This window comes from Saimiri boliviensis, chromosome 3 (assembly GCF_048565385.1).
Source record: "Saimiri boliviensis isolate mSaiBol1 chromosome 3, mSaiBol1.pri, whole genome shotgun sequence".
In the NCBI taxonomy this organism is placed as follows: domain Eukaryota; kingdom Metazoa; phylum Chordata; class Mammalia; order Primates; family Cebidae; genus Saimiri; species Saimiri boliviensis.
In genome coordinates, this window is record NC_133451.1 from 81,429,965 (window position 1) to 81,457,043 (window position 27,079).

Here is a 27,079-nt window from a genome sequence, read left to right on the forward strand (position 1 = left end):
ATTATACCTCTTTTCTTTATAAATCACCCAGTCTTGGGTATGTCTTTATTAGCAGTGTGAGAATGAACTAACACACTCAGCAAGCCAGGTTATCCCACCTTCCTCCTCCTGCTTTGTTCTAGCTGTGCTGGCAGGCGATTGGATGGTACCTACCCAGACTGAGGGTGGGCCTGGCTCTCCTAGTGCAGTGACTCAAATGTTAGTCTCTTCTGGAAACACCCTCACAGACACACCCATAAATAAACACCCTCACAGGCACATCCAGAAACAATACTTTTCATTCTTCAATTCAATCAAGTTGATACTTAATATCAACCATCACATGTGCACCTCAGGGACAAGACTCTTGACAAACGGATCTGCCACTGCAAAGGTTCAAGATGAAGGACACCTGGAATTGTGAAAGGATGCTAAGGAATCCAGGGTTGTTAGCAGGAAGCAAGTGAGGAGAAGACTCCTCAGGAATGGAGTTGGAGAGTTAAGAGACTGGTGGCTGGATTGTATAGCTTTATAGGCTTTGACTTTCACTTCAGGTGAAATGTGTATATTGGGGCAAAGAGAGAAAGCTTCTCCCTTCACCCTCTGAAGAATCACTGAAAATGAACAGATATAAGATTAATAGAAGAAAAAGGCATACAATTTTATTTTAGCATGAGGGAATCACAGAAGAATGATTATCCAATAATCCAGTGGGGTACAGATGCTTATATACCTTTCTTCATAGAAGACAAGGAGTTGGGAATGTAGGAGTAAATGAGTTTTAAAGAGAATGAATGAACCCAGGAGAAAGACATTATCTTGTGAATTGTTCTCTTTGGAAATGAAATGGGACTGGAGAATAGACAATGATTTGAGACAAAGTTTGGCTAGGCTCTAGGTGTGTTGTTTAATTTTCAGTCTCCTCCTCTGTGATAAGAGTTTTAATCTTCTCGGTGAAGTTCCTCTTTGGCAGGTCTATCTTTTAGGTCAGTGAAAGAAACGTCAAAGAATAGCTTCATCCTGTGCTTTGCAAGAGACAAGGATAGTGGGGGGTGGGGGTTCTGGGGAACTGTCAGAGAGGCTTTGAGGCTGTTTATTTAGTCCAGGCATATATCAAGGCTTCCTTCAAGTGAAATGATTTTCTTTAAAGTGGAGCTACAGCCAGGTGTGGTGGCCCAGCACTTTGGGAAACCAAGGCAGACAGATCTCTTGAGTCCAGGAGTTCAAGACGAGCCTGCGCAACATGGCAAAACCTTGTCACCACTGAAAATACAAAAAGAAAAAAAAAAGTTTGGCATGGTGACGCTTACATGTAGTTCCAGCTACCTGGGAAGTTGGGGTGGGAGGATCACCTGAGCCCAGGAGGTCGAGGCTGCAGTGAGCCAAGATTGTGCTACCACACTCCAGCCAGAGTGAGACCCTGTCACAAAAAAAGAAGTGGAGATATGAGATCTAAGTTTCACGTCTAAATCTCTGTACATTCTGCTGCCTGTTTTTCCCTAATCATCATCTTCCCCACCCTGAATATCACTGTAACATCCTCAAGAAAGCTCACCAGGCCAGGATTAGGGTGGGCTGAGTGAAGGAACTTGACTCTTGTACAAAATTTAAGGAGGCACCAAAAATTTTAATAATTACCAGTTTTCCTTTGGCCTTGGGCATTAGTGCATAGTGCAGCACTGTTATCCATCTTATGTTTAAATTCTGATATTTTATTCATCACAGATTTTTGGATTAATTTTTATTTTTTAAAATATTGCATTAAAATGTGATTTGATTAATGCAAGGGCAGTCTTCTTTTTTTGCTCCCCTTCCTTTTGAAATCTTTGCCCAAGTCATGCACCTCACGTACTTTACCTTAGTCCTAGTTACTCTCTTCTTCCTATTTCTCCCTTGTCAGCCTAAATCAAGCGTCTCTAAACAGATTCTGTAAAGACCAGATAGTAAATATTTCAGGCTTTTCAAGCCATACAATTTCCATCACAACTCTGCCATTTTAGCACAAAAGCTGCCATAAATAATAAGTAAACACATGAGTATGGCTGTGTTCCAATAAAAATGTTATTTATTGACTCTGAAATTTAAATAGCATATTATTTTCACAGGTCACAAAATAGTATTTTTATTTAATATTCTGGCAACCATTTAATAATGCAAAAATTATTCTTAACTCATGTGCCAGACAAAAGCAGGAGGCAGGCTAGGTTGGCAACTCTTGAGCTAAACTATTTATGCCCTAACAAGGCTCTCACCGAAGTACTGTTTTCTCACTTCTTGCAGCTGCTGAAACATCTTTGGATTACCCCTTCATAGGCAAACTTTCAGAACCTTTATATTTTGGTCTCTCTACTGAACCCTGTTTTCCTCTCCTCCCGCAAATACACATTCTGTGTGTGCAACCAGAAAGGTCTCCTCACTGTCCTCCAAACCAGGTTCATGGTTTGCTACCTGCTTCCGATTTTGTCGCTCTTCTCTTTAGAAACTCTCCTCCCCTTCTCTCCACATATCCAAATTCCAGGGACCTCGCAAGGTCATTTCCCTTCTCTGACTCCAGCTGCCTATAGTGGCCTCCTCTTCTTTTCTGAACTCCTACTGCACTTGTCAGTAACACTCCACTGAGTTCTCAGTGAGAGTGCATCATTGTTTCTCTGTGCCTTCTATGTGTGCATATTCTGTTCCGGATGAGATTTCTTAGCCTCTGTCAATCCTTAGAATACCTAGTCCAGAGCTGAGCACAGGGTGGAAGGTTGACACCCATGAACTATTTTTTATCGCATATATCACAAATGGCTGCCATAATGCATTGCACCCATTGCAGCCTGAGGTATTGTAACTGGACTTGCTGCAGGTTCTTGCCTCCCTAAGTCCGAAGAATGGGAAAGGGGGCCTCGGTCAGTGCTGTGGCTCAGATAGAACTCATGGACCCAAAGAGTGTGCAATAGTGAGTTTATTAGGCAGAGTGAAAGGACAGCTTCTACGCTGTGGAACGGGAACCAGAAGGGGTGCTGCTCCAGGCTGGGGTGGCTAGACCTTTAACCCCTGAGTTATTCCCTCCCCATTCACGTTCTCGTCCAATGAGAGGGGTTCTTTCAAACTTTCTCCGGATTAATTGGTCTTTGATCTTTGAATCCTTTACCAGATTGACTACTGTTCTACAACCTTGAGTCACAGAGACCCCACCTCCAAGGGCCAGAGACAGGAAAAGTTCCTGCCCCCAAACAAAGCCCCTAGGAGCCAGAGGCGGTAAAACTGGAGACAAAGCCCCTAAGAGCCAGAGGTGGGAAAACCAGAGACAAAGCCCCTAGCCGGTCCCAGGAAGTCTCTCTAACACAGTCCCTCAGTCCCCGCCTCTCAACAGGAAAGTCCAATTGCTGTTGGGACACTTACATCATTACTCTAACTACTTGCTGCTGCACTTGGGGGTAGAAGGGGCTCTGCAGTTGAGTTTCCTCCAGAAACTAGGAAAACTGAGAAGCCCATGCCAGTGTCCAGGAGAAGATTGACCTCTTGGCCCTCTATGGTTAGCTTTACCTGGGGCTCAATGAGGGTGACAGCTTGTGCTAGCACTTGCCCTGGGCACTCTCAGTCCTGCTGTTGGGTCATCTGGTTCACCTCAGGCCCTGGGAACCTTCATCCCCTGGGACAGTGTGCCTTCCAGTGATCTCCTTGGCACAGTGAGCAAGGACAAGGAGGTGGTCTGTTTCTCTTGGGACAATCTTTCTTAAAGTATCCCAGTAGACTACAGTGGTAGTAAGCTTTGACAGACTGGCAGCTAACGCAAGCCTGTCCCTGTACCAAACCTCTTAGTTCTCCCTGCCTGAGGGCCACGACTAGGGCTGCAGCCTTTTTCTTGTCCCTCCTGTCCCTTTTAGCCTGTTCTAAGGTTGCTAGATTTCTTAATGATTCTAGACTCTGTTCTGGTCCCAGGGCCAGCTTTTAGAGCTTCCTTCCAATGTCTGCTGCTGATTGTGTAACAAATTTGTCTTTTAGTATTAGCTGACCCTCAGTGGAGTCTGGTGACAGGGGAGTATACTTTCTTAAGGCCTCTTGTAACCATTCAAGGAAGGCTGTTGGGTTTTCTTCCTTTCCCTGAATTATAGTGGATAACATTGCATAGTTCATGGGCTTCTTCCTGGTTTGCCTTAATCCCTGAAGTATGCAGGTCAATAGGTTCCAGTTCCCATGTTCTGAATCAGGGCCCCAGTGAGTGTTTACACTAGGGACTCCCTGTCAACCTTTAGGGAATCTATCCTTTTCCTCTGGCATCATTTTGTCATTCACTTGCCTAAGGTACCAAGAGTCCCCAAACTCTTGAGCCACTGTTACAGCAGCCTCTCTCTCATTGCTGGGTAAGGTCTGACTAAGCACTAACATGAAATCTTTCCATCTAGTTCAAAGGACTGACCAGGCCCTGCAGAACATCTATGTACTATTCCGGGTCATCTGAAAATTTTCCTAAGTCTGCCTTGATGTGGTTTAGGTCAGAAAGTGAAAAGGGAGCATGTACTTTGGTTGGGCCAAATTCTCCTCCTACACCCAGTGTACACCCAAATTCTCCTCCTACACTGGGTGTAGGAGGAGAATTCACCTATAGGGTGTAGGAGGAGAATTTGGGGCATCCTCGCAGCCTGTGGTGCCTTGGTCATTTCAGTTTTCCCTGATTCCTCTTGGGTCATAGGAGCTAGGGAGAGCTGGTCAGTATCAGTGGAGGGAGGAGCCACAGGGAGTCCTAGATATGGGGGTAGTCCTTAGGAGCAGCCAGTAAGGCATAAGTTATAAGCCTTATATAGCTGAGGATTATCCCATGGAGAAAAGAAAACTTGTACATAAGAGACCTCAATCCACTTACCTTCCATCCTACAGAAAAGGTCTAATTGTAGAAAGGTGTAATAATTTATACTCCCCTCAGGGGCCAGCATTCTCTACTATGCAGAGGGTATAGTGGCCAGGCCATGCTGCAGAAGAAAATAAGCTGCTTCTTCAAAGATTGTGGGTCAAATTGGCCCCAATTATCCAGGATACACTTTAAGGGTGATTTTTGCCTTGGGAAGAGTAGCACCCATCTGAAATTGAACACAGGGATGCCTGCATCCCTGGTTATTTCTTGCAACTCCCAGCCCTGGGGTGTCACCCAGTTGTAGAGCACTTTAGAGTTTTCCTTGTGCCCTAGATGCATGATCATCTCATGGGCCTACTCCGTTTGCTGGGTTTAATCATGCTTATTGGCGTCATGAGCATGTCCTCACTGTCTAATGTCCTTTTTGGCCACCTTAAAGGACATGGGGACTGCCAGGTTTAGTGGTCCTGTACTGGTGTGTCCTTGAAGAACTAGGTCAGTGAGGCTGGGCCATGTGTGCCATTTATATTCCCTAGCAAGTGTTCAATTAACATAGGCCTGACCTTAAACCTGAGCCAGGAGAATAGATTCCTTGAGAAAGGTCTCCAAACATAACAATCTCAAAGAAGGTAATGGCTGGCCTCAGGGCCAAGGCTGGGAGAACGCCCTCTGGACCAGAGCCTTTTCTCCCCACTTTCCATCATAGGAGTGTGCCCTAGGGCTGTGGGTCCTGTAATTAACTATTTGAGTCTCAGATCAGGTCTGATTATGGTGCTCTAGATGGAGAAGTTCTGCCCTATGGAGAGCCGATCCTATGCTGGACAAATTGTATATCATCAGATCCTGGCACCATTCAGTTGGATTGGGAAATTGTGGGTGACAGAAAACAAAATGTCCTATAACCTCCGGTACCCACTGATAGATCTTGGCTCTGCTAGGACATAGCCTAGCACCGCGGACTAAAGGAACTGGTCCTGGGTATTTGTACTGTAGGAGGTCCTTACAGGTATAGGCCCGAGGGCAATAGGCCTGAGGGCACCATAGGCAAGGGTCCCTGGACTACCATCCCAAGAACCTCAAGTTCCTAGCAAGAAGGATAATGGCCTCATGTGTAGGAAATATCTTAGAGGAAAGAGCCTGGAAGAAGTTTTCCTTATGGATATCTGGACCCAGGAGGTTGGGGTCTGAAAGGCTGGGTGGCACTCACATAGGTGGCTGTCTCTTAGGAGATCTAAACAAGGCCATAACCTCAACTGGATCAAACCAGGAGGTCAGGACCATTGCTCATTGCCCCTAGCTGACTCTTGGCTTGGCCCAGAGAAAGAAAGAGTGGAAAGAAAGGAAAGCTGGTGCCATGCAGACCAATGCTCCGAATTCCAAAGAGCTGGGGTTTGTTAGAGAGTCCTTTCCCAGAAAGCCTGACACCCATGTCTTTTAGTCCAGCAGCTGCGCTAATTGCTTTTAACTTGCTGACAGGTGCCCGGTGATTTACCTCTGTAACAAATTTAGAAAAGAAAAAGGACAGATTAGCAAGCGAAAGGGGTCCTGAGTGACTCACCACTTAAATCCAGTGCTCCTAGCTGGCTCACCAACAACTGTAACCAGACTTGCCACGGGTTCTTGCCTTCCTAAGCCTGAAGAATGGGAAAAGGGGGCCTTAGTGTTGCAGTGAGTGCTACAGCTCAGATAGAACTCATGGACCCAAAGAGTGTGGTAGTGCAGTTTATTAAGCACAGTGAAAGGACATCTTCCATGCTATGGAAGGGGACCCAGAGGAGGTGCCACCCAGGCTGGGACAGCTGGAGCTTTTACCTCTGAGTTATTCCTTCCCCATTCCTGTTCTCTTCCAGTGAGAGAGGTTCTTTCAAACTTCCTCTGGATTAATTGGTCTTTGAATCCTTTACCAGATTGGCTACTGTTTTACAACCCTGAGTCATAGAGCCTCCACCTCCAAAAACCAAAAGCAAGAAAATCAGAGACAAAGCCCCTACCTAGCCTGCCAGAGGTGAGAAAGTGGTAACAGAGGCCCTAGCTGGCCAGAGGCAGGGAAACCAGAAACAAAAGCCCCTAGCCAACCAGAGGCAGGAAAACCAGAGAAGTCCTGTGCTCAAAACAAAGCCCCCAGTCGACCCTGGGAAGCCCCTCTAATACAGTCCCTCATCATCCCTTTCAACATAAGAGGCTGGCTAACCCTGAGAAGTAACAGGAATAAGACAATAATAGGGTTCCCTTCTTTCCTTTATGTTTTTAGAATGCCATTGCCTTTATTCTGTGTTGGAAACAAGTTCTGGTTCAACAGAAGTATAACCTCAGCTGGGTGTGGGGTCTCAGCCTGTAATCCCAGCACTTTAGGAGGCTGAGGTGGGTGGATCACTTGAAGCCAGTAGTTCGAGACCAGTCTGGCCAACATAGTGAAAACCCATCTCTACCAAAAATACAAAAATTAACCCGGTGTGGTGGTGGATGCTTGTAATCACAGCTACTTGGGAGGCTGAGGCAGGAAAATTACTTGAACCTGGGAGGTGGATGTTGCAGTGAACTGAGATTGCACCACTGCACTCCAGCCTGGGTGATAGAGTGAGACTCTGTCTCAATAAAATAAAATAAAGTAAAATAAAATAAAAATTATATTTAAAAAAAAGAATAAGGGCTCCGAGCATGGCCACAGCAAGTTATGGCAATAAATCTGGTGGTTATGGCAAGACAGGTCATGGGAGGAAGAGAAGAGGAGGCTTGCCTAGCAAAGGTGGTCTTGTTATATAGATGAAACCTCACACGTAGCAGCCCTCAAAGAGAACAGATGGTAAATTTTGATAAATAGATGTCAGACTCTCCATTAACCTTTCTTAAATCTAGACAAAGGAGGGCTTCAAAGAAAGCTTGTTTGCTTCCATTGTTTCCTTCACTTTATCTTCTTCCCAGATGCAAATCTCTCCCACAAAAGACAGCTTTGCAGGGCCACTCCTGTCTGCAGATCCTCTGAACAGTCACCTCAAAATATGTCAAAGAAGCATAGTTTGAGGTGAAATGTTCAGTTTTCCACACATTCATGAAGCAGATCCTGCCTACCACTTGCATCTGGACCAAATATCTCCAATTCCTTGTTGGTGGGCTGTGGAATTGTAGCAGGAGCAGCTGCGAGAAACAGACCTCTCAAACCTGGAACTGGGAAGGAAGGGGTTATTTATTTAGCCAGCAGCAAAGTGGCATAGTTGTCTAACAGCCAAGCTACTTTAACAAAGGAAACCTCTGCCTTTATATAGGCTTACATATCTAGATATTACATGTGAAAGGGTCTTGGGTTTACAGTTTTAGAAACTGCATGTGAATGGGTCTTGGTCTTACAACTCTAGAATTTACATGTGAAAGGGTCTTGGGCTTAGGAGTAGGCCTGGGGTATAGTGACTTAGGTGGGGGTTTGATCATATTTTTTTAAATTGCATTTTAGGCCTTGGGGTACATGTGAAGAACATGCAAGATTGCTGCATAGGTACACACGTGGCAGTGTGATTTGCTGCCTTCCTCCCCTTCACCTATATCTGGCATTTCTCCCCATGCTATCTCTCCCCAGCTCCCCACCCCTCACTGTCTCTCCCCTGTTTCCCCCAAACAGACCCCAGTGTGTAGTGCTCCCCTCCCTGTGTCCATGTGTCCTCATTGTTCAACACCCGCCTATGAGTGAGAACATGAGGTGTTTGATTTTCTGCTCTTGTGTCAGTTTGCTGAGAAAGATGGTTTCCAGGTTCATCCATGTCCCTGCAAAGGACACTAACTCATCATTTTTGATGGCTGCATAATATTCTATGGTGTATATGTGCCACACTTTCCCTGTCCAGTCTATCATTGAATGCCCATCGATGATCATGTTTAAGTAAAAGCAATGGCTTCCAGAAAGACTCCCCAACACCATGCCTGTGATCTATAGGAGAGCAATTAGGGTGGTGTCTGCTCTGCCAACCTTTACTTCTCCTATTGAAATGCAGTGTGGAAGTCAAGCTGGGGATGATCTTAGATGCTTAAGGGTGATTAAGGGTCTCCTCCCTCAGAGTGACTGCTCATTGCCCCTAATATCCCTTCTCTCCTTTCTTTCGTCTTTTTAAAAATAGAAGCAGGTCCAATTCTATTGCCCAAGCTGGTCTTGAACTCCTGGACTCAAGCAATCCACCTGACTCAGCCTCCCACAGTGCTGGGATTACAGGCATGAGTCACTACACCTGGCCTCTCCTTTCTTGGTAACAGAAATCCAATTTAATTGTGGGTTAATGTGCTGAGCTAAAAACTACATTTTCAGCAACATCGGCAGCTGCTATAGCCACATGAATAAGTTTTGGTTAGTTTTGGTTAACTGGATGTGCACAGAAGTGTTTCATGGGATTTCCAGGATAATGATCTTATTCCTCCTTTTAGCTGCTTTGGAATAGAGTTGTGATAGCCGGAACTCCAGCTGGAATCTTAGAAAGTGAGATGACCTGAAGGATGAAAGTTAGGTCCTCAAATGAAGCAGAAAGACAGAAGGTGACTAAGTCCCTGAAAAACCATAGCATTGCCACCCAAACCCTTGGCTACTTACCTCTGAACTTTTTACCTGTGAGAGAAATAAACTTGTATTTGTTAAACCATTATTATTTACAGCTTTATTAAATGCAGATAAAATCAACCTAAACTTGCATGGAAGTCTCCACTAGTTCACCTAGGTTAAGAAATTAAGTTAAACAATTTTTTTTTTTTTTGAGATAGAGTTTCATTCTTGCTGCCCAGGCTGGAGTGCAGTGGCAAAATCTCGGCTCACTGTAACCTCCGCCTCTTAGGTTCAAGTGGTTCTTCTGCCTCAGCCTCCCGAGTAGCTGGGATTACAGGCGCATGCCACCACACCCAGCTAATTTTTATATTTTTAGTAGAAATGGGGTTTCACCATGTTGGCTGGGCTGGTCTTGAACTCCTTACCTCAGGTGATCCACCCGCCTCGGCCTCCCAAAGCCCTGGAAGTACAGGTATAAGCCACCATGCCCAGCCAAGATAAACAATTTTTTAAACACAAATCTCAAGCAGTCTTCAGTTTGTTGTGGGGCAACATATCAAGAAGCTGTTGGTATAAATGATAATTCTAGGATTCAGAGGCCCTATTCCTTTATCTTCCCAGGTCAGGACTGTTTTCTAGATTGCTGAGATTGCTGATAATTGCAGTGTTCTGATAATGACAATGCTGTAGTAGAAATAGTAATAGTAATAACATGAGTGTAATTTTTCTTTTTTTAAAAGTAATTTAAACATTAAAATTATGCAACAGCCATAAAAATTCATGTGGATAATTATAAGACTACCACCAAAAAGAAATGTCAACCATTGACATCTATCGACCGCCAAAGAGAAGACACGATTAAAGAGATTAAGTTGACTAATACTTCCATCTAGTGTTCAAATTGAAAACTACCATTTCTTGTCTATCAGGAGAATGGCAGGTTTGAGCAAATGTTTCCCCTCCTTGAGCAAATGTTCCCCCCCCGCCCCACCCCCCGCCACACTGACTTGTCCTAGGCCATCCTAATTGTCTTGTCCATTTGTCAAAACAAAACAAAACAAAACACAAACACTAGATAATATTCCAGGGAGCCACCTGGAGGTGACTGACTGAGATTGCAGCTGGAGTATAATTAAGCATATTAGGGAGTGTGTTCTATTTTTCATTTGTCCTAAGAGCTGAAAGCACAGAGTGTAGGCTTCAAACTCAGAACAATGGAGTTAAAGAGAAGATGGTCTAGGAAGAAAAGGGCAAAAGAAAGCAATGGAGACTTTCAACGCTCCTATCTCTTCTCAAATGTTCTTCTACTTGACCCTTGACAATTTTCCCCAGATCGCTTTCCCTCCTTCCTTACTGATCTATCTGTGTCTCCTCAACCCCACTCACTCCATAATGACCTTCTATAAGCTCATCCCCTCTCATCTCCTTTCTAATGTCCTCCTCACTTTGAGTCAGTGCTGTTCAGTGGAAAGAGGGGTTGATTCTGGGATCCTCTACTTCCTTACTAGTTATGTGGAGCAAATCACTTGAGTTTTCTGAGGCCTAAGTTATTCATAGCTGTACCCAGATAGATAATATGTTTATAATATGTACCTTATAGGGCGATTGCTCAAATTGGCTGATATATTGTAAGAGAGACAGATGTGGTAAGCAGTTGGCACATTTCATTTTATTTTCCTTTTCTCATTCCCTTGCCTTCCGTAAATCACTGTTAGGGAAAAATTAGTTTCAAAAAAAAGAAAAATGGCCATTGGAATAAAATATTAGGTATAAATAATTTTCAAGTTTAGAGGTATAATGACAGTTAATTTATATTGGTTTTCTGTTTTTATATGTGGGTGTTCTTTGATTAAGGGACACTATTCTACTTACTTATCTGTAAGCTCAGGACAAATTACTCTCAGCTCTGTAAGCCCTCTCATGCCTACTACTCTGTGGTTATGAGGACGCATGAGGGAAATAGCTGGAAAGATTCTGTAAAGTCTAAAGTAAATGCTGATGAATAGTAATTATTATATTTTGTTTGTTCCATGTTATACCTATAGTGGATATTCAGTAAAGATTTTTTATATTTTTTATTTTTAAAATTTTATTATTATTCTCATTATTATTTTGAGCCAGAGTCTCACTCTGTCATCCAGGTTGGAATGCAATGGCACCATCTCAGCTCAGTGCAACCTCTTCCTCCCAAGTTCATGTGATTCTCCTGCCTCAACCTCCTGAGTAGCTGGGATTAAAGGCATGTATCGTTGCACCCAGGTAATTTTTGTATTTTTAGTGGACATGGGGTTTCACCATGTTGGCCAGACTGGTCTTGGTTGCCTGGCCCCCAGTGATCCACCCACTGCAGCCTCCCAAAGTGTTGGGATTACAGATGTGAGCCACCATGCCTGCCCAAGATTTTTTTTTTTAACTATAGAATAATATGGCAATAAAATATGAAACTAGTATTAAATTGTGGGGATGTGCACTAGTCTGTTCTCATGCTGCTAATAACGACATGCCCAAGACTAATTTACAAAGGAAAGCTTTAGTGGACTCACAGTTCTACATAGCTGGGGAAACCTCACAATCATGGTAGAAGACATGGTGGAAGGCAGAGGAGCAAAGTCATGTCTTACATGGATTTCAGCAGGGAAGAGAGAGAGAGCATATGCAAGGAAACCCCCCCTTTATAAAACCATCAGATCTCTTGTAAGACTTATTCACTATAATGAGAACAACACAGGAAAGACCCACTCTGATGATTCAATTACTTCCTGCCAGGTCCCTCCCATAACACATGAGAATTATGGGAGCTACAATTCGAGATTTGGGTGGAGACACAGCCAAACCATATTAGAATGTGTACAAGACATTATTTGTTATAGAGCCTAGAAAAAGGAGTAACTGGTGTTGTGGAATCTAAGAAAGGCTCCACAAGGGTGGGTGCAGTGGCTCACACCTGTAATCCCAGCACTTTGGGTGGCTGAGGCTGGGTGATTGCTTGAGGCCAGGAGTTCTAGACTAGCCTGGGCAACATAATGAGACCCTGTCTCTACAAAAAAATTTAAAGGCCTGGTGACACACACCTGTAGTCCCAGCTACTTGGGAGATTTGAGACGGGAGGATCACTTGCACCCAGGAGACTGAGGCTGCAGTGAGCTATGATTGCTCCATTGTGTTCAAGCTTGAGGAACACAGTGAGACCCTGTCTCAGAAAAAAAAGAAAAGAAACAAAGAAAGAAAAAGAAAGGCTCCACAGAGATAAGACATTTAAGACATGTTTTTTTCATAAAAAGAAATGAGGGAAAGGAAATTCCACAGAGAAAACAGAATGAACAGAGGCCTGGATTTAGGAAAAAGCAAGTAGGAAAAGGCAAGTAGCTCATTGTGACAGTGGTCCCTGTGTATGCATGGTGGGGTGTGGGGGTATATATAACTGTCAGGGAGATAAATATAGAAAGGTTAATTATAAGTGGATCATAGAAGGCCTTTAATTATATGCAAAGGATTTTTTTTTTTGTATTTCTGTAAGCAACAGGCCTACAACTATTAAGAAAAATAAGTGATGTAATCAGACCTGTGTTTGTTTGTTTGTTTGTTTGTTTTGAGATAGAGTCTTGCTCTGTCGCCCAGGCTAGAGTGCAGTGGCATGATCTCAGCTCACCACAACCACCACCTCCCAGGTTCAAGTGACTCTCTTGCCTCAGCATCCCAAGTAGCTGGGATTACAGGCACACACCACCATGCCTGGCTAATTTTTGTATTTTCAGTAGAGACGGGGTTTCACCTTGTTGGTCAGGCTGGTCTCGAACTCCTGACCTTAGGTGATCCACCTGCCTCAGCCTTCCAAGGTTCTGGGATTACAGGCGTGAGCCACCATGCCCAGCCCAGACCTGTGTTTTCCACAGGCAAGACTCAGGAGAATAAAAAGGATCCATTAGTGATGCCAGTTGTTGATAGAGACATTTGAGATGTTGTTGCCAAAGACCTAAACTATGGTACGAGTGGCGGAGACAGAAAGAAGTGGATAGAAAATGAGATGTTATTCCCAGCGGAGGAGCCCCACGGGTCGCCAGCGCGACTCTTGTGACCGGCGAGGCGGTTTTGCCGGCGCCTCGTAGTGTCGGTTCTTGGTGCAGAGTCAGAAAAGCACCATCAATCTTAATGCTGCTGATTTAGTCGGCGCAGTGGGTTGCTCAGATTTCGGCGCTGAGAATCAATAAATTGGACGTCCACTCGGAAGCCCAATTACAAAGACGGTAATTATAAAGACCACAGATGGATAAATCTACAACGAAGGGAAGAAAACAGCCAAAAAAGGCTGAGAATACCCAAGATCAGAACACCTCTCCCTCAGCGGGGGATCACAGTTCCTCATCAGCAACGAAACAAGGCTTGATGGAGAACGAGTGTGTTCCAATTACAGAAGCAGGCTTCAAAATGTGGATAATGAGAAACTTCTGTGAATTAAAAGAACTTGTTCAAACCCACTCTAAAGAAACTAAGCACTTTGAAAAAAGGTTTGATGAAATGTTAACAAGAATACACAATTTAGAGAGGAATATAAGTGAATTGATGGAGCTGAAAAACACAATACGAGAACTACGTGAAGTATGCACGAGTTTTAACAGCCGAATTGATCAAGCAGAAGAAAGGATATCAGAGGTCGAAGACCAACTCAATGAAATAAAACAAGAAGACAAGATTAGAGAAAAAAGGATAAAAAGGAACGAGCAAAGTATCCAAGAAATATGGGACTATGTGAAAAGACCTAATCTACGCTTGATAGGTGTACCTGAATGTGACGAAGAGAATGAATCCAAGCTGGAAAATATGCTTCAGGATATTATTCAGGAAAATTTTCCCAACCTAGTAAGGCAGGATAATATACAACTCCAGGTAATACAGAGAACACCACAAAGATATTCCTCAAGAAGAGCAACTCAAAGGCACATAATCGTCAGATTCACCAGGGTTGAAATGAAGGAGAAAATACTAAGGGCAGCCAGAAAGAAAGGTCAGGTTACCCACAAAGGGAAGCCTATTAGACTTACAGCAGATCTCTCAGCAGAAACCCTACAAGCCAGAAGAGAGTGGGGACCAATATTCAACATCCTTAAAGAAAAGAACTTTCAACCAAGAATTTCACATCCAGCCAAACTAAGCTTCATAAGTGAAGGAAAAATAAAGTTTTTTTGTGAACAAGCAAGCACTCAGAGATTTCATCACCACCAGGCCTGCTTTACAAGAGCTTCTGAAAGAACCACTACACATAGAAAGGAACAAACAGTATCAGCCTTTCTAAAAAATACCAAAAAGAGCATCAATATATTGAAGAATTTACATCAACTAATGGGCAAAATAGCCAGCTAATATTAAATGGCAATATTAAACTCACATATATCATTATTAATTCTAAATTTAAATTGACTAAATCCCCCAATCCAAAGACAGACAGGCAATTTGAATAAAAAACTAAAACACATCAGTATGTTGCATCCAGACCCATCTCACATTCAAGGATACACAAAGACTCAAAACAAGGGATAGAGAAATATTTACCAACCAAACAGAGAGCTAAAATAAATAAATAAAAAGCAGAAGTTACAATTTTTGCCTCTGATAAAATAGTCGTTAAAGCAACAAAGATCAAAAGAAGCAAAGAAGGACATTATATAATGATAAAAGGATCAATGCAACAACAAGAAGAGCTAAAGATCCTAAATATATACGCACCCAATACAGGAATACCCAGACATACGATACTAATAAAGAGACTTAGACTCCCACACAATAATAGTGGGAGACTTCAACATTAATATTAGACAGATCAATGAGACAGAAAATTAACAATGATATCCAGGACTTGAACTCAGATCTGGAACAAGTAAACATAATTAACATTTATAGAACTCTCCACTTTAAATACACAAAATATACACTCTTATCAGTACCACATCATATCAACTTAGAATTTTAAACGAAATGTTGGTTGGCTCCTTGTTTGTTATTCTCTTCCCTCATTTTCTTTTATGTCTCCATTATTAAGGACAATTATAGGCATACCCATATTTAGACTGCATTCTAGCCTGGGCAATAAAGCAATACCCCCATCCTCTCTCCCTCTTCCTGTTTCTCTTTCTTCCTCTTCTTTATTCTTTTTCTTATTGAAAAAAAAAAGTCTCCTTTTAATGTTCAGTCCTACAGTCCTACACAGAATATGTCTAAGGACTTTCCTACAGAGAGTTTTTCATTCCTTTCATTTAAAGATAAATAGTTAAGTACTGGCTGGACATGGTGGCTCACGCCTGCAATCCCAACACTTTGGGAGGCCGAGGCAGGTGGATTACTTGAGTTCAGGAGTTCAAATCCAGCCTGGCCAACATCGTGAAACTCTGTCTCTACTAAAAATACAAAACTTAGCTGGGCATGGTGGCATGCACCTATAATCCCAGCTCCTTGGAAGGCTGAGGTAGGAGAATCACTTGAACTGGGGAGGCAGAGGTTGCAGTGAGCCGAGATTGCACCAGTGCACTCGAACCTGGGCAACAGAGCAAGGCTCCATCTAAAAAAAAAAAGCTAAGTATCTTCTAAATATCCTCTTTCTCAACATCACTAGGCCAGTTTTTTCATCTTTTTTCTCCATTTTATTCACCTGTTTCTCAAACCACATGGCCTTCCAAAAAAAAAAAAAAATGAGATATTGATGATATCAGCCATTCAGCAACTAATCCACTAGGGGAGGGTTTTCCTTTTTTGTTTTTTGAAACAGGGTCTTGCTCTGTCATCTAGGCTAGATGTGAAGTGGAAATTTTGCCCAGGATTTTGTTAGCACATAGTCAGCGACTTCCCTATTTTAAAACTGCCCCTGTTTTTCTGCTAATAACTGCCTCTTTCTGCTTCTGTACCTCAGCTACCTGGGCTTATTGCTTACTAGCTATACCCTTAAGGAAAACTGCTGCGTCGTCTAAAACCTGCTGCGTTGTCTAAAGTTCTGCGTTACCTCCCCTGCCCTGTCACCTATAAAACCTGTTTACTTTTCTTAGCCGCGGTCCAGACTTTTGGGTGTGAACCCTTCTGGGCCCGCCGGCCTAATAAAATGTGTTCCTCCGTTTTCCTGAGTGCCGCTTGGGTTTCTTGTCAGGGAAAATTTTCCACAACATTTGGTTCCCTGACCGGAAACTCGACCGCGCTGTTCCCTTGAGCCACCGGTTTGGGGCGGAACGGATGGACAGCTCGCCTGTTCCCCGCCGGGGAACGAGGCAGGCAGGGTCCCCCCTCCCCCGGAAGCTTCTACAGGCCCTCCTTCCCTGGAAGGGGAACTGCTGCTGCTCCGGAGTTGCTGCTCACCGGACTCACGGGGGAGACGGACTGAACTGAGGGGAACTCCGGATAAGGTAAAGTCCCAGGACTGACTCTGGCCTGGCCCATCTATGGACAGAAGGGGAGTCTGATCACCTCCCACGGTCTCCATTTGGAGACAGCAGGTAGATTTGTCGGGTTAGGGCGGGAATGTGATAACTTCTGAGTGAGTGTGTGAGTGTGTGGGGAGCTCAGGAGCCTGCTCTTGAACCTCCAGTCTGTCGCTCCACTGTGCAAACTACGGAGCTCCACTGGGCCCGAGCCTGCGTTTCCGTGGCGAACCTCATATGACGTATGGCTGCATCGAGCTGAGCGCAAGCTGAGCTCCTTCCGAGTCGGGGGATGATACCCACTCGCTGACTGCTAAGAGGCACCTAAGTTCCCAAGGGGCGTGGCCACGTGGGCATCTGAGTGGTCCTTCATGGAACACCCCTCCTTTGTCTGTATTGCATCACCATTCAAAAGTGGACACACATCATGGGGAAAAGTCAGTCTAAGCTCACAGTCCTAGATTGTATGGTCGAAAACTTTAGGAAGGGCTTTTCTGGAGATTGTGGGGTTAGAAGGACTCCAGGAAGGCTAAAAACCCTCTGCATATCAGAGTGGCTGGCGCTTAGCGTCGGCTGGCCACCAGAGGGCACCCTGGAACTCTCCAAGATACAGGCTGTTTGGAAGGCTGTGACTGGTAACCCTGGCCACCCGGACCAGTTCCCATATATTGATTCCTGGTTGGAAATAGCTCAGACCCTACCCCTTGTGTTTGATTCTGCGCTGGTAGGAAGGGACAGTGCAAGGTCTTCGTGGCCCAAGCAACTAAGGTACCCAAGCAACTCATTCATCAGGATCAGGACAACCCCAAGGAAGAGCTGCCACTGCCTTATGTACTTCTGGCACAATCAGCCCCCAGCCCACCAGCCTTGCCTGACACACACCCCACACAAAGCGGGGAGATCTGAGCGCCCTCCCTTGTAACTAGATCAGTGTGCATGCTGCAGAGAGGTGGGACACTGGAAGAACGAGTGCCCCAAGCAGATGGTCCCAGGTGGGGCACCCCCCAAGGGAGGGCAGAATACCAGCCAGAACCTAGCCAGGCCCACCTGATCAGCTTGGCCGGAATGGACTCCTCCGGGATGGACTCAGACTAGAACGGGCCAGGCTCTATGAAACTTGGCCCTGAGAGCCCATGGTCAAGATGAAGTTGGCCCACCCAATGACTTTTATGGTAAACACTGGAGTGGAGTACTCAGTGGTCACCACTCCCATTGCCCTGTTTAGCAACAGGAAGGCAACTATTGTGGGAGCAACAGGTGACCACGTAGAGCCCTGGCCATTCTGCCAAGATCAGATATGCCAATTAGGAGGGCATGGAGGAAATCATCCTTTTTCTCTCTGGTCCCTGGGACCGGTGTTCTTTGGTGATGATGGACCCAGGTTTCTCACCTGTTGTCTGCAGATTTGGGCTGTAGCCATCCATGGGGGTTTTGTCTCTGCCCAGACTGGAAGACGTCCAGGAATGCTGGTGGGTTTTTCTCTGACCTCTCGGCAGTGTGCAGTTTCCATTCTTCCACACGTGGAAGTATGACTGCCAGGACCAGGCCCTCTTTGTCTCACTCAAAGTCAGACAGGCTGGTCCCCGGGGTTCAAAAGTGATTTGTGGCCCCAGTTTGCTTAACAAGTCTCTTCCCAGAATGGGGACAAGACATTCCAGTAGGTAGAGTAATTCATGGTGTCCCAGCTTCTCGGACATAGCAAGGCCCCACTATGGGGTCCTAACTGGGCCAGAAGATAGACCCCTTGAGTGGGGTGATAGCCAAGACATGGCTTTCTGGGAAATCAAGGCACTGCTCCAAAGTGCCCTAGCACTAGGACTTGCAGATGTCACCCGAGAATTCAATCTGTTCATTCAGGAGAGAAACAAAACAGCACTTGGGGTCCTCACCCAGACTGTTGGGCCTTGAAAGAGAGAAGCCAGGGGGCACTGGTGGGCTCTCAAATGCCCATTTAGCCCACTACCAAGGGCTGCTCTGTGAAAACCCATGGGTCACCATTGAAACCATGCATGGCCTCAACCCGGCTACATTTCTACCCATAGAAGAGGGATCCCCAGACCACAACTGTGAGTAGGTGGTAGATGAGTTCTTTGCTAGTCAGCCAGACCTCAAGGACTGTCCCCTCCCTAAGGCAGACTTAAACCTGTTCACCAACGAAAGCAGCTATGTCCAGAATAAGGAGACGTACGCAGGGTATGCAGTCACCACTGCCACTGAAGTGGTCGAGGCAGCCCCCTTGCCCAGAGTCTGGTCAGCACAACGGGCAGAATTACACGCCCTTTCAGGCCTTGTGCTGCACAGAAGGCAAAGCAGTCAATATTTACACTGACTCCAGGTACGCCTTTGCAACTGTCCACACACATGGGGTGATATACAAAGAAAGAGGGCTGCTGACAGCAGGAGGAAAAGAAGTCAAAAATAAGGAAGAAATTCTCAGACTGCTAGAGGCAGTTTGGAAGCCCAAAGAGGTAACTGTCATGCATTGCAAGGGCCATCAAAAAGAAACTGATCTTACCTCTACAGGAAACCGACTGGCTGACCAAGAGGCTAAGGCAGCTGCATTGAAGAAAGGGCCTGTGCAGGCCCTACCCGCTTGTTCACAGTCACCCCTTGGCTCCGAGGTAATGTGGGAAAGCCAGAGTACTCTAAGGAAGAAAACCTGTGGGCACAGCAGGAGGGGACAAAGCAGAGTACCGGGGGATGGTGGCTACTCCCTGACAACAGACCAGTGGTGCCTAGGAACTTGGTCATACTGTCATTATTCAGTGCCATGGTCTCACCCACCTAGGTAAATCCTTACTCAACAGGTATTACTATATTGCAATTATCCCCACACTCTGTGCTGCAGTAATCAGTGCCTTACCTATGCAAAAACAACCCCCAACAGCGGCTGAAACCTGCCCCAGGCGTGCAACAGGTGGGCAGCTACCCCTTTGAGGACATAGAGGTGTATTTCACTGAAGTCAAGCCCAGTAAAGGGTACAAATACCTACTGGTCCTTGTATGTACAACTCAGGCTGGGCTCAGGCACTCCCAACCAAGGTGGAAAGGGCCTGAGAAGTAGTGAGAGTCGTACTTCGTGAAATTGTTCCCCAGTGTGGGATTCTACTCACCATGCACAGTGACAGTGGGCCAGCATTTGTGGCAAAGATCATCCAAGCCCTCACCAGCGTGCTCAAGATTAAGTGGAAACTTCACACAGCCTACAGGACACAAAGTTCAGGGAAAGTGGAGCGCATGAATCAAACCTTACAGGTTATACTAGTAAAGCTCTGTCAGGAAACCCAGGCTTCCTGGGTAGATATGCTTCCCCTAACCGTGTTGCAGTCACGGTTTACACCGGGACCCACCGGTTACTCACCCTTTGAAATCCTATTCGGGACTGGTTAACAAGGTGATGGGAGACCTCAGACAGCTGGGGGAACAAGCATGACATCCCAGCTGCAGGCATTAGGAAAGGTGCTGTCCCAGGTCAGTCAGTTTGTAATAGAGAGAGCACCTATCTCCCTAGCCAATCCAGTACATCCCTTCCAACCTGGGGACCAGGTCTGGGTAAAGGATTGGAAGAAGAAACCCCTTCAGCCTGTCTGGACAGGGCCCCATACTGTAATCTTTGTCACCCCAACTGCTCTCAAAGTTGCAGGAGTCGTTTTGTGGGTACATTATTCCAGAGCCAAGACGGCCCACCCGAACACATCACTGGACTGGTGGACTGCACATCAGACCCTCGGCACCCCACGAAAATCATGCTCCGGTGAGCTGAATCCTGAGAACTCATCAAGCCCTGCTCTAGTCACACAACCGGCAGCTGAATAGTTAACCCATGGCCGAAGCTTGAGGAGCCTCCACTGAATCGGCAAATGTGGACTGAAATCTTAATACTTAAAATGATTCTGACAGCATTTGTTGTTCTACTGTTGTGCTGTCATCATTGTCGTCCCTTGAGGGACATTCCTTGCCCTTGTCTGGTGTAAAATGTCACTTTCTGTTTTGCTATTAATACTCTTCTTGGCCCTTGCCTAATTAACATACTTTGGTGCTTCATTGAATCCATGGTAATCAGAAAATCAAATGCTCAGTTGCTGGCCCTCCGTGGGTACAAGCCACTAAATACAGGCACCAGGGTGTAAAGGTGATGCTCCCTAACATCCATAAGAGAGCATCAAAGGGAGGGATGAAGTGGAAATTTTGCCCAGGATTTTGTTAGCACATAGTCAGCAACTTCCCTATTTTAAAACTGCCCCTGTTTTTCTACTAATAACTGCCTCTTTCTGCTTCTGTACCTCAGCTACCTGGGCTTATTGCTTACCAGCTATAACCTTAAGGAAAACTGCTGCGTCGTCTAAAACCTGCTGCATTGTCTAAAGTTCTGCGTTACCTCCCCTGCCCCTTCACCTATAAAAACTGTGTACTTTTCTTAGCCAGGGTCCAGACTTTTGGGTGTGAACCCTTCTAGGCCCGCCGGAGTAATAAAGTGTGTTCCTCTGTTTCCCTGAGTGCCGCTTGGGTTTCTTGTCAGGTAAAATTTTCCTCAACGGATGCAATGGAATGAATGCAGCTCACTGCAGCCTTGACCTCCTGGGCTCCAATGATCCTCCTGCTTCAACCTCCCATGTAGCTGAGACCATAGGTGTGCACCACCACACCTATGTTAGCCATGCTAACGTTTCAATTTTTTTGTATAGACAGGGTCTTGCCTTGTTGCCCAAACTGGTCTTGAACTCCTGGATTCCAGCTATCCTCCCCCTTGGCTTCCCAAATTGCTGGGATTACTGGCATGAACCACCACACCTAGCCCAAGAGTTTTGCAGTAGCAAGAAAATGTCAGATGAATTGAAGTTTTTTAGCTAGAATGATTTTAAGGAAGTGCCATTAGTGAGCATGAAGGGAGCGATCAGGGAACTAAGAGTGCTCTATTGTAAGACTCTTCTAGTAAAAATTAAATAGACTTTCTAGTCAAATAGATCAGTGTTATAATCCTGCCATTTAGGCCAGCATAGTGGCTCACACTTGTAATCCCAACACTTTGGGAGGCTGAAACGGGTGAAGCTTTACTAAAAAATAAAAAAAAAATTAGCCAGGTGTCATGACACGTGCCTATAATCCCAGCTTCTCGGGAGGATGAGGCAGGATAATCACTTGAACCTGGGAGGCAGAAGTTGCAGCGAGCCGAGATCACACACCATTACACTTCAGCCTGGGTGATAGAATGAGACTCCCATCTCAAAAAAAAAAAAAAAATATATATATATATATATATATATATATATAGCCGTTTATACACACCATATAACTTCAAGCAAGTTGCTGAAACTCTCTGAGCCTTAATTCCTCACCCACAAAAATGAGAATAATAACGATGATTGATAAAGAAAGTCGTTGTTGCTTAACTCCTCAGCATCTGTCTCCCCTTTCTTCCAGCAACGTGCCTAAACTGTCATGTGGGATCTGCCTACTCCACTCAGAAAGTGCATGGATAAGATTCCATCCCAACAAGGTTGACTGACCACCTCACTGGCTTCCATGGTGATTGCCTCAGGAGTAGACATATGACCCAAATTGGGCCAAATCTCAAGACTTTAGTTTTGAGCAGATTTTTTCTGTCCACAGGCTGTGAAGCTGAGAGCTGGATATATATAAAGTTTAGAGTTGCTGTAACCCTCTTGCAATCTCAGAGGAGCTTCTGGAACTGCAAGATAGACTGCATGGAGCCTGAACATGAAGCCCTCATAGCAAGAGGCAGAGTGAAGAGACAGAGAAATTGAGCCATTAAGGACATTGGTTAAGTCCTTGTTTACAGCAGTGCTGTACATCAGCCATCCTGGTGGACTTTTCCAGTTACTTGACTTTAATCATAAACGATTATGCTGTAATCATAAATACTTCCTAAATGCTCATATGCTTACAACAACAAAAAATATTTCTTGCTTATGCTCCATGGGCTACCTGCAGCTCTGCTTGATTGTTGTTTTTAATCTGGGATTCAGTAAAATAGAGCAGTCTCTCTAGAAAATCACCTGTTGTAACAGAGGGAAGGGAGAGTAGGAAAAGAAGTGCTGGCTCTAAACTATCTGCCTGAAGTTGCTTCCCACTTGCGTATAATTGGCCAGAACAAATCACATGCTCAAAATTGATGTCACAGGGTGGATAGGGGTGGCAAAGGTTTTTGAAAAATAATAGTGTAACCTGTAAGTATATTTCCCGTTTGCTTAAGTGAGCTTGGGCCTTATTTTCTGTCACCTGAAACCAAAAGAATTTCTTTTTTTTTTTCAAGAGACAGAGTCACTCTGCCACCCAGGTTGGAGTGCAATGATGCCATCTCAGCTACAGGCATGTGCCACTATGCCCAGCTATTTTTTTGTATTTTTTGTATAGATGGGGTTTCACTATGTTGCCCAGGCTGGTCTCCAACTCCTGAGCTCAAGCAATCCTTCCACCTCAGCCTCCTGAAGTGCTAGGATTACAGGTATGAGCCACTGTGGCTGGCTCAAGATAAATTACTTAAGGAGACAGATACCCCAATTTGATAATGTGTCAAATTATCACATGCACCCCCAAAACATGTACATCTATTATGTATCAATAAAAAAAATTTTAGGCCAGGCGTGGTGGCTCACGCCTGTAATCTCAGCACTTTGGGAGGCTGAAGTGGGTGGATTACTTGAGGTCAGGACAGGAGTTTGAGACCAGCCTGGCCAACATGATGAAACCCTGTCTACTAAAAATACAAAAATTAGCTGGGCATGGTGGTGCATGCCTGTAATCTCAGCTAAGTGGGAGGCTGAGGCAGGAGAATCTCATGAACTTGGGAGGTAGAGGCTGCAGTGAGCCAAGATTATGCCACTGCATTCCAGCCTGGGTGGCAAAGCAAGACTGTCTAGAAAAAAAAAAAAAAAAGATTGTTTTAAAGAAATAACATAATATGAGGGTTCAGTGTCTTATGGTGACAATACCAAACTCTTACAGTTTGTGCTTGAGAAAATAAACATTTAAGAAATTACTATTCAGAAAAAGGTTATATTTGGTATAGTAAAACAGAACCAGAAATATGAATACTATTCACTGACTCACTACTCATCAATCCATTTGTCCAATATACCCTTATTAGCATCTACCAAGTTCCAGGTCCTCTTGGAGTAGAAAAATAAATAACATTTGTTCTTTTTAAAGAACTTGAAATATGGTCATCAAGAGTGATGAATTGAAATTATATAAATAGGTTCTATAATAGTTTTTTTTTTAAATCAATAATGCTGATGATCCTGGGGGATAGTCAGACTGGTGGGAAAAACTACAGGGAAAAGACACAAACTTTCTGAAAGGTCGGCTTCTGAAGGCAGCTGTTCTATAATTCTGGGGCAGAGGGCAAGGCACAATGTTCAAGGGAGTATAGGAGAATTTGTCTTAAACAGGTTTGTTTACTTGTTTACAGGAACTGACCTTTGTGCACGAGCATGACGTTCCCGAAAGGGGAACAATAAATTTTAATTACCTACAGGTCGTGTTTGCTCCAGGTTTTCAGCTTTGTGCCTGTACTGAATAAAAGCATGCAGCTCCAGGTTCTCAGGGCTGCTCTCTGGTCACTAGAGCCAGGCAGTCACCTAGCTACTCTTACACTGCATACTTGTGTCTGAGTACTCATTTCATCCATCTGCCAGGGTCTGCGGGACAGACCCAGCAGATGATGGCTAACATTGTCAAAATTCCCAAATCTAAAAACCAGTGCTCAGCTGGGCATGGTGGCTCATGCCTGTAATCCCAGCATTTTGGGAGGCTGAGGTAGTCAGATCACCTGAGGTCAGGAGTTCGAGACCAGCTGGGCAACATGGTGAAACCCCGTTTCTTCAAAAAATACAGAAGTTACCTGGGTGTAGTAGCACATGCCTGTAGTCCCAGCTACTCAGGAGGTTGAGGCAGGAGAATCGCTTGAACTTGGGAGGTGGAGGTTGCAGTGAGTTGAGACCACCTCACTGCACTCCAACCTGGGCGACAAGAGTGGAAATCCCATCTAAAAATAAATAAATAAATAAAAATCAGTGCTCAACCCTTAACTTGCTCCGCAAGCAATTGACAGAGTTGATCCTTCCCTTGTTCTTTACTTGCTCTGTCTGTAACTCCCCTCCTGGTTCTCCTCCTGTGATCAGTCCTCTAGTCTCTGCTACACTGTTGCCACACTCACCCACTGGATGTTCTTATTCAGCCATCTGGCTTTAAGCATCATCTCATGATGGCTCCCAATTTTCTGACTCCACCCCAGCTTCTCTCTACAACTCCAAAACAGTTATCCTATTGCCTTCTTGATTAACAAGCATCTCACAGTTATCATTACCAATCTGTACTCCAGACCCACACAGCTCTAAACCTGCACCTCCTCAGGGGTTCCCAGCCCAGTAGAGTTTACCCTGGAGTAACCCCTGAGGCCAACCCTGGAGTAATTCCTAATCTCTTTTCTTCTTTCCCCTCAATTTCTAATCCATCGTCAAATCTGTGAATTCTTACTTTCAAAACACATCTCGAATCTAATAACTTCTCCTCTTTTTCCCTCCAGGATGTCACTTGACCTGGACTCTTAAGTAGTCTCTGCTAACTGGCTTTCTGCTTCCATTTTTGTCCTATTATTTTTTACACAGCAGCCAGATAAATCTTTAAAAACTAAGTCACACCATGGCTCTTCTCTATTCAAAACCTTCCGGCTGCTTCTTTTTATCCTCTGCCCTTACGTATGATCACGACTCATTCCCTCTTTTCCCATGTCCCCTCAGCTCTCTGCATAAATATCACTTTATCAGGAAACTCTTCCCTAATATCATCTCAAATACCAGTGCCTTCTTCCTCTACTCTGTAGTTCCTATTATATTTTTCCTTGTCCCTGGATATTACACTATGTGTTAATCTGTTTATGTTCTCTTTCCCGCAGGAGAACGAAAATGCACCATCAAGATCTTGTCTTTCACTAATTGTATTTTCAGGCCGGGCGCGGAGGCTCATGCCTGTAATCTCTGCACTTTGGGAAGCTGAGGGAGTGGAATTCGAGACCAGCCTGGTCAAGATGGTGAAACCCCGTCCCTACTAAAAATACAAAAATTAGCTTGGTGTCTTGGCCCACGCCTATAATCCCACCTACTTGGGAGGCTGAAGCAGGAGAATGGCTTGAACCCGGGAGACGGAGGTTGCAGTGAGCCGAGATCGCGCCACTGCACTCTCAGCCTGGGCGACAGAGCGAGAATCCGTCTCAAACCAACCCACAAAAAAACCTTTCATTATCAGTGCCAAAAAAGATCTGGAAGGAGGTGGGCACTCAGATGCTTTATTCACCACGCTAGGTATTATTCTTAACACTTTATGTATCTGTTATATTATCCCAACATATTAGATTTGCTGCATTGCTGTCCATATTTCGTAGATGTGATGGCTGAAGCACAGAATCATTAGGTAACTTGCCCAAAGTGGCATTCATGACTCATGAATGGCTTAGGTTGTAAAGTAAACCCAGATGCATTCCCCAGGGACGCCCTCTCTTCTCTTCAACAGCGAGCGTTGACGTCAGGTTAGGGCTGCCCTCCTGGGGCGGGTTGAAGGCAGGGTGAGCCTCCCGAAGTCCAGGAGATCATTGCATACCCAGTCACCAGCGTTCGAGAGCCTGTCGCAGAGAGAAGGACGGAATCCAAAGCAGGCGACAGGGCGCGGAAGCGGGATGTACTTCTATTGGGGCGCCGGATCCCGCGGGCTGCAGCGCCGGAGGACGGAGGGCAGCCCCGGGGCTGAGTTACTGCAGGCGGCCAGCGGGGAGCGCCACGCTCTGCTGCTGCTGACCAACTCCTTGGTCCACTCGTGCGGAGAGAACAGCCGGGGCCAGCTGGGCCGCAGGGGCGCGCCGCGCTGGGACCTGCCAGGTGAGCGCAGACCCCAGGCACAGGGTGTAGGGACCCCGGTGCATGGACGCGGGGGCTCGGGTACCCGGCGCAGGGAACCGGGTGCAGAGCGCGGGGCGCGGGGACCCGGGTGAGGGGCTCGGGGACCCGGGTGAGGGGCGCGGGGTCCCAGATGCGGGGTGTGGCTCAGATGCTGGGCGCCACGGGCCAAGCAGGCAGGGGTGCTGGGAGCCTCGGAGCCCTCGGGACCCGAGGAGCCAAAGGAACTGGGAGAATTGTGCCCTGTGCTTCCGAAGCGCAACTTCCTCAGTTTCGTTTTCCCGCCGCCCCTGGGGTTCGTTTCGGTTTCCAATTCAAGTTCAAAGCGAAACTGAGAGTCAAAACTAACCCGCCGCGCTGCTCTGGACAGAAATATGGTCCCTCCGGCTTGCCTTGCAGACAAATCCTCGCCTGCGCGGTTCTACCTGGAGAAGGC

The 27,079-nt window shown here is 45.4% G+C and overlaps 1 protein-coding gene and 2 long non-coding RNA genes across 6 annotated transcripts in view; 2 read left to right on the forward strand and 1 right to left on the reverse strand.

The window, feature by feature from the left end:
• Positions 1 to 1,253: 1,253 nt before the first annotated feature.
• On the reverse strand, positions 1,254 to 26,413 carry LOC141584017 (uncharacterized). Of its 2 annotated transcripts, XR_012516880.1 has the most exons (5): positions 26,351 to 26,413; positions 24,597 to 24,740; positions 19,846 to 19,935; positions 6,375 to 6,450; positions 1,254 to 1,399 (listed from the first exon to the last, which is right to left on the reverse strand). It is a non-coding gene; the product is annotated as an uncharacterized LOC141584017 (long non-coding RNA). The 2 variants fall into 2 exon arrangements; XR_012516879.1 differs by lacking the exons at positions 1,254 to 1,399; positions 6,375 to 6,450 and adding an exon at positions 19,306 to 19,391.
• Positions 16,632 to 21,221, forward strand: LOC141584016 (uncharacterized). Of its 2 annotated transcripts, none has more exons than XR_012516878.1 (3): positions 16,632 to 16,717; positions 19,256 to 19,353; positions 20,370 to 21,221. It is a non-coding gene; the product is annotated as an uncharacterized LOC141584016 (long non-coding RNA). The 2 variants fall into 2 exon arrangements; XR_012516877.1 differs by having other exon boundaries at positions 16,717 to 16,807.
• Positions 26,414 to 26,426: 13 nt separating the features above from the next.
• Positions 26,427 to 27,079, forward strand: part of HERC6 (HECT and RLD domain containing E3 ubiquitin protein ligase family member 6) — a 74,663-nt gene continuing 74,010 nt past the window's right edge. For both annotated transcript variants that reach the window (XR_012516876.1, XM_003924004.4), the window contains exon 1: positions 26,427 to 26,625. Coding sequence is in view for 1 of the 2 variants with exons in the window: in XM_003924004.4 (XP_003924053.2) it covers positions 26,427 to 26,625 (199 nt within the window). In the remaining variant the exon portion in view is untranslated. The remainder of the gene's footprint in view (positions 26,626 to 27,079) is intronic.